The 6,232-nt window shown below is 37.0% G+C and overlaps 1 protein-coding gene across 4 annotated transcripts in view; it reads right to left on the bottom strand.

The window, feature by feature from the left end:
- Positions 1 to 6,232, bottom strand: part of Usp9x (ubiquitin specific peptidase 9 X-linked) — a 95,187-nt gene that overhangs the window by 44,245 nt on the left and 44,710 nt on the right. For all 4 annotated transcript variants that reach the window (XM_010636217.3, XM_010636219.3, XM_010636218.3 and 1 more), the window contains exons 21-23: positions 2,876 to 3,006; positions 2,240 to 2,518; positions 489 to 614 (exon numbers count right to left, since the gene is read on the bottom strand). In XM_010636217.3, coding sequence (XP_010634519.1) covers positions 489 to 614; positions 2,240 to 2,518; positions 2,876 to 3,006 — 536 coding nt within the window. The remainder of the gene's footprint in view (positions 1 to 488; positions 615 to 2,239; positions 2,519 to 2,875; positions 3,007 to 6,232) is intronic.

Genomic DNA, 6,232 nt, shown 5'->3' with positions numbered 1-6,232 from the left:
CATAAGATCCTAATAAGATTACTGACATTTAGAAATGGGAAGAAAGGAGCTAAAGGTGTAGGGAAGGTGGGATGGGTAGGGGAAGGGTAATAAGGGAAAAGGAAAAAAATGTGAGATAATGAAAAGATGAAAATAAAGTGTTTGTAGATGGGGAGGGGAGGAGGGGGTGAAGGGAGGGCAGGGGTAAGGGGAAAAAATGAGAATCAAGACTTGTCATGTAGAGGTACAAGATCCCAACAATGAATGTAACTGTACTGTATCCCTAAAATGTACCAATAAACTCAATGAACTATATATTTCAGATGAAGGATGCTAATGATAATATATACAGTTGATTAAAACAAAGTGCTAGTGCTAATAAATTAAACTGAAGTTAAAGAAACCTGTTTAGGCTGAGATAATAAGTTGAGTCAAAGAAAATTAAACATGCCCTTATAATATAAAATAAAACATTTTATATCTGTATCTATAAAACCCATAAAACTAACCTCATCAGATATCTGCTGAGCAAGACGAACTGACACATTTCTAAGCATACACTCAGATGATGGGTTAGGAATGCTCTGAAGGGCACTTTGTAGCACCACTGCTTGATCATGAGTAACTTGATTGACCTGGAAAAAGTTAAGTATTTTATATTAGTAGATATCTTGTGCAGTAGAGTGTCATGTGTCTTTCTCAACCCCCTAATTCTAGATCAATCCAACTTGTGTCTCTATCATAGGGCTTAGCTTAACTTGTACGGAATAAATGATAAACTGAACAGACTGGGTTCAACTTTACCTAGAGGTTCACTAAAGTATCACACATCTTTTACATATGTGTCCCTGAGCAGACCCTGCTTGTATTCCCCATCATCAACTTCTGCTTTGAAAGGAAAAAATAAAAAAAGAACAGGGCTGACATATGAAAGGTAGTGGTGTTTTTATTTAATACTACAAGCAAATTTTTAAGTTTAAGAGAAACAACAGATTAAAATATTCCAGTATGGTATGACTAATTTTACATTTAGCTCCCTAATGTGAGCTGCTTCTGACTAGAAGCCATTATATATCTTGCCATCCACAGTGGCATACTCAATAAGCACTGGAGGGAAGGTAAACAGTGATATCTAGGATTATTTTTTATGTATTTCACTAAACACCATCAGGGATCATGAATAGAATCTCTTTTTATCTTAACAAGTCACCTTTTTAAAAAACCTAATACAAACAAGTGTGACAGCACACGCCTGTAATCCCAGCACCTGGGAGGCTGAGGCAGGAGGATTGCTGAGAGTTTGAGGCCAACCTGGGCTACATAGAGATCCTGTTTGATAAAACAATTTTTAAAAATCCTAAAACAAAATGAACCCTCAATTAGAAAAAAACCAATATAAAACAGGGCCGGGGATTTGGCTCAGTGGTTTTGCCATCTGCCTCGCAAAAGCAAGGACCCGAGTTTGATCCCTGGTACTAAAACAAAACAAAACAAAAACCCTAAAACCCAAAAAACAGTCATTTTTACACACACCTTCATGTACTGAGGGACATCACATCAAGCTACATCCCTAGTCCTGTTTAAAAATTTTAAATTTAAGACAGGGTCTAAATTGCCCAGACTGGGCTTGAACTTGTAATCCCTTTGTTTTAGCCTCCTGAGTTGCTAGGGTATGCCACTGGGCTTGGCTATAAAACTAACTATTCTCCCTCATTTCAATGAAATTCACTTTCAATCTGATTGAAGAGCCACCTCAAGACTGTTTTCAGGCAAATCCTGCATATGTAATTTTTATCCATAAATATTTCACCCATTATTTTAAAAACGGGGAGCCCTTTAGAATACAACCCCATTAAAGTATGTGACATTTTCATAATTATTAACATTCCGATCTTTTCCAATTAAGACCTAAGTCATTTCTAAAGGGGAAATCACCATTCCTGAACTTTTATCTTCTATCAGTAACTTAGTAAGACTACCACTTCAGGAGTCGGGGGGGTGGTGGAGGCAGGGTCTCGCTTTGTAGTTCAGGCTGGCCTTGAACTCACAGCAAACCTGCTTCAGCCTCCCAAAGGGGGAATCACAGGTGTGCAGCACCATGCCCAGCAGCATTTTTACTTCTAATAAAGGAAAACAAAGTACTCACTAGAAAGGACGTTTCAACATTTTCAGCCAAGCTTGAGCTCTACATTTAAAAGTTGCTGAGAAGCTTAACCTCAAAAATTACTTAGTATAAAAAAAGATTGAAAGTCTGCATTACCGATGTCATGGGATTCACGCCTTCTACACCTGGTTGACAAGCTTCTGCCACAGCCCGAACATGGCCATAGCCAATGGCAGTTAGCAACAGTTTGGCTATTTTAAGAGCATTGAGGTAGGCACCCCTTCTAGTTTCCATATCTGCATTTGGTAGGAAGTTATTTCTGGTTAGCATACTCAGGACAAGGGGTAGGCCACCACTTTTCAAGAAGTGAAACTGAAAATCAGAGGAATCATCTGCCAGAGGTGCACCAGCAGGCATTAACAAAGCATAGACTACCTGGGGAAAAAAAGAGGGAGGAAGCACTGTATTAAAAGGTTTTTAAAAAAGTAATTTTTTTTTTTTTTGAGACAAGGTCTCACTATATAGTTCAGGCTGGCCTTGAACTTGCTATGTAGTCGAGGCTAGCCTTGAACTCCTGGCACTTCTCCTGCCTGAGTCTCTCAAGTTCTGGGATTACCGGCCTGCACCAACATGCCCAAAAGTAACATAGTAATTTCTATTTTTCCCTAGCATGACTACTAAGAAATTCTCAACCATTTAAAACGATCACAATTTTATCCATGTTCTTCACAATAATACATAAAAGATCAAACTTTAAAAGCATGGAATAAACTCAAAAGGCAAAAAACCAACCTCTGTTAGATATAGCACTTGTGAGGCTGAAGGACCAAAGAAAAGCGAGTCAAGAGATGGGCTAAGGCTGCTTTCTCCAAGTTTGGCGTGGTCTAAACAAATAGCTCTTAATTTTTCTATTGTTGTGCTATCTGAAAGAGAGAGAGAGGGAGACATGGCTGGAAACAAAATATATAATTCATTTGTTCATAATATTTCACTTCTGATATTTTAAAGACTATTTTGAAATGGAGTAACAACTCAAGTTTTAAGTCCAAACTTTGTAAGATATAAGCAAACCTGGATTGAATTTAAAAAAAAGAAATAACAATCAGGGCCTCCTACTCAGTCAGCCTAAGCACAAAGGGAGCAGTTTCCCACATACAGGCCTTCTGTCAACATGCCATCCTCTACCCTGAGACTGAAAAAACAAACAAAAAACAACAAAAAACCAATACACTTAGAAACCAAGTAGCTCTCATTGAAAATAACAATAACGACAAACAAATTACAAATTCTTCCCTCCAATTTCTCTATCTTTTGAATCCCTGACACTATATTAACTAGCTTGCTTCACTGAGTCTAGTATGCAAGAAACTGAGCCCTAAAAAGCAAACATAAAAAATATAGTCCATGGGCCAGGGATTTAGCTCAGTGATATTTCACTGCCTGCCTTGCAGATGAAAAGACCTGAGTTCAATCCCCTAAAAAAAAAAAAAAAAAAAAAAAAAAAAAAAAAAAAAAACTCACACTTTACCTCATTTAAATCCCGTAATTCTATAAGAAAGTTATTATTACCCTAATAAGGAAGCTCAGAAACACTAAGTATAACTAAAGCTACATAGTAGCAAGAAGAATCAGAATTAAAACTCAAGTTCCCTTGAGTCCAATGCCTATGGATAATTTTTCTACGGTATAAGAATCATTACTTATTTTTCCAAATTTGGATACATACTATGCTTTGTATAAAATCTGAAAAAACACCCTGTGAAATTTCCTGCCTGATTTTTTTTTTTTAAAAGGAAGAGAGCTCACTTTTGCCACCTGGTGGTATTAAACTCAAATCACAAGATCAAAGATTCTTATGGGTTTAAAATTTTGAATGCTTTGATCTGCATATATAAAGCAACAACTGTAACTAAGATACAAGTGAATGAAATAATACAAACTCTAAACAATGCAACAGATCAGGATCAAATAAAATTAAGAAGACTTAAGTAAGAATTTCATGTAATATGATTCTGTCCCACAGGAATCAAAAAGAAAGGTCAAGATGTTACTTCAAAAAAGATGGTAATAGAAGAGAAGCCCAACAGTTTTAAAAATTATCTGGGTCAATTAAATATAATATATTGAACTGTATCAGAAATGTAACCCTAAACTCTACTAAAATGAGAATGAATATGAAGATAAACTCAGGACATAAAAGCAAAAGGAAACAACACTAGAGAGCTGTCAAATTACTGAAGGTGTAGAGAGGATGGAAGAGAGGTTTAGCTGAACCAAAAGTGTATATGGGGGCAAGGAAGATGGAAAAGAGGTGTCTACAAATCAGCATCTCACTCAATCCTAGAAAAGCAAGGCCTTAGAAACAAGCACTCAGTCAAGATACAGATGAAATCTATATAAACAGAGTCATGTTAGCCAGGCGTGGTGGTGCATGCCTGTAATCCCAGCACTCCGGAGGCTGAGGCAGAAGGATGGCTGTGAGGTCGAGACCAGCCTGGGCTAGATAGTGAGTTCCAGGTCAGTCTCAACTACACAGTGAGACCCTGTCTCTAAAAACCAAAACCAAAACCAAAACCAAAACCCAAAAAACAAAATAAAACAAACAACAACAGCAAAAGGTTTCCAAACCCTTCCAAATAGATTGGTCAAGGGCTGGGAATTTAGCAAGCCGCAAGGTCCCGAGTTTGATCTCCGGTACCAAAAAAACAAAAAACAAACCAAAATAGATTGGTCATGACTCAATGAGTGAAATAACCCATGGGTAAAGAGTGAGAGAGAATACAGCTGGTGCAGTAGGATCATAAGCGAGACGACCAGCCTGGCCACTTTAGATTGTTTCAAAATAATTTAAAATATTTTTTTTAAAGGGATAGCTCAGTGATAGAGCAAGCACCCCTGAGTTTGACCACCAGAACCAACACCCCCAAACACTAAAAAAAAAAAAAAACAAAAAAAAAAAAAAAAAAAAAAAAAAAAAAAAAGAAAAGAAAAAAGAAAAAGCAAGAACACATAACTTGAGAGAAGACAAAGCACTATCTTAATAGAATACCAGTTAATAGATGTAAAAGGTATGAAGAACTTAAAAACAAAATTTTGCAAACATCATAATAAAACCTGACAGTACATAATCACAATAAAATGACAAAACTAGTATGATAAAAAAACCGCTATGAAAAAGGACCACTTGAAGACAGGTGTAGAAAATTTTACACTAGAATGAAAGGGGGTAAAGTCAATAGAAGAGCTGTAACAATTTAAAGAAATCACTGCAAAGGTGGGATGAAGTTAATGAGGGAAAGAAGTTAAATTAGACCTAGCAGTTTCAACACAAAATTCAAGACATTTGAAAGTCATACAAAAAGCAAAATGCAGACAAAAATCTTCCCCCCTTGCCCTTAATATAATTCTCACAACTGAGAAACCCCAGACTCACTGAACACCTACCACAAAGGAGACCTAACTCCACCAAGACATATCATGGTGAACTTTCAAAGCTAAAGGATTAAAAGAAAAATTCAGAAATAAATATTACATGTAAAGGACCAGAAATTAAGAGGTCTTTGGTCATCTACCAGCAACACCATGAGAAAGAATAAACTTTCAACCTTGAATTCTACACCCAAACTACAACACAAATGTGGGAAGGGGTTTGGCTGTTTCAGGAAGCTATGTCTCAAAATCATATACCTTCCACATAGACTTTCTACCTACAGGAAGGTATACTTCAACAAAACAAGACAGCACAAGAATGCCCCAACATTCACCAGAAAATAGAGCACGGATACGTAAACTTTTTTTTTTTCTTTTTGATACAGGAAACTTTAATATAAAGTTCCCAAATGAGAGCTATGTGGCATACAAAGAACCACCAAGCGGGGAAGTGGAAGAGTTTCAAGACTTCAACAGAGGCAATGGATTATAAAATGTGCAAAGTAATGGGAAAATTATTTTTTGAGAAGTTATTACAAGGTATGTGGGAAGGAGTAAAGATAGGTTCATAGCCAGGCAGGCCTGGTGATGCACACCTGTAATCCCAGAACTCAGGAGGTTGAGAGGGAGGAGGATCACTGTGAGTGTGAAGCCAGGCCTGGGCTACATAGAGAGTTCAAGGACAGCCTGAACTACAAAGTGAGACCCTGTCTCAAAAAA

The sequence above is a fragment of the Fukomys damarensis genome, unplaced genomic scaffold (assembly GCF_012274545.1).
Source record: "Fukomys damarensis isolate Sample0158 unplaced genomic scaffold, DMR_v1.0_HiC HiC_scaffold_39, whole genome shotgun sequence".
NCBI classification, from domain to species: Eukaryota; Metazoa; Chordata; class Mammalia; order Rodentia; family Bathyergidae; genus Fukomys; species Fukomys damarensis.
The sequence above is the reverse complement of the archived record's forward strand: the minus strand, read 5'-3'. Positions and strand labels throughout refer to the sequence as shown.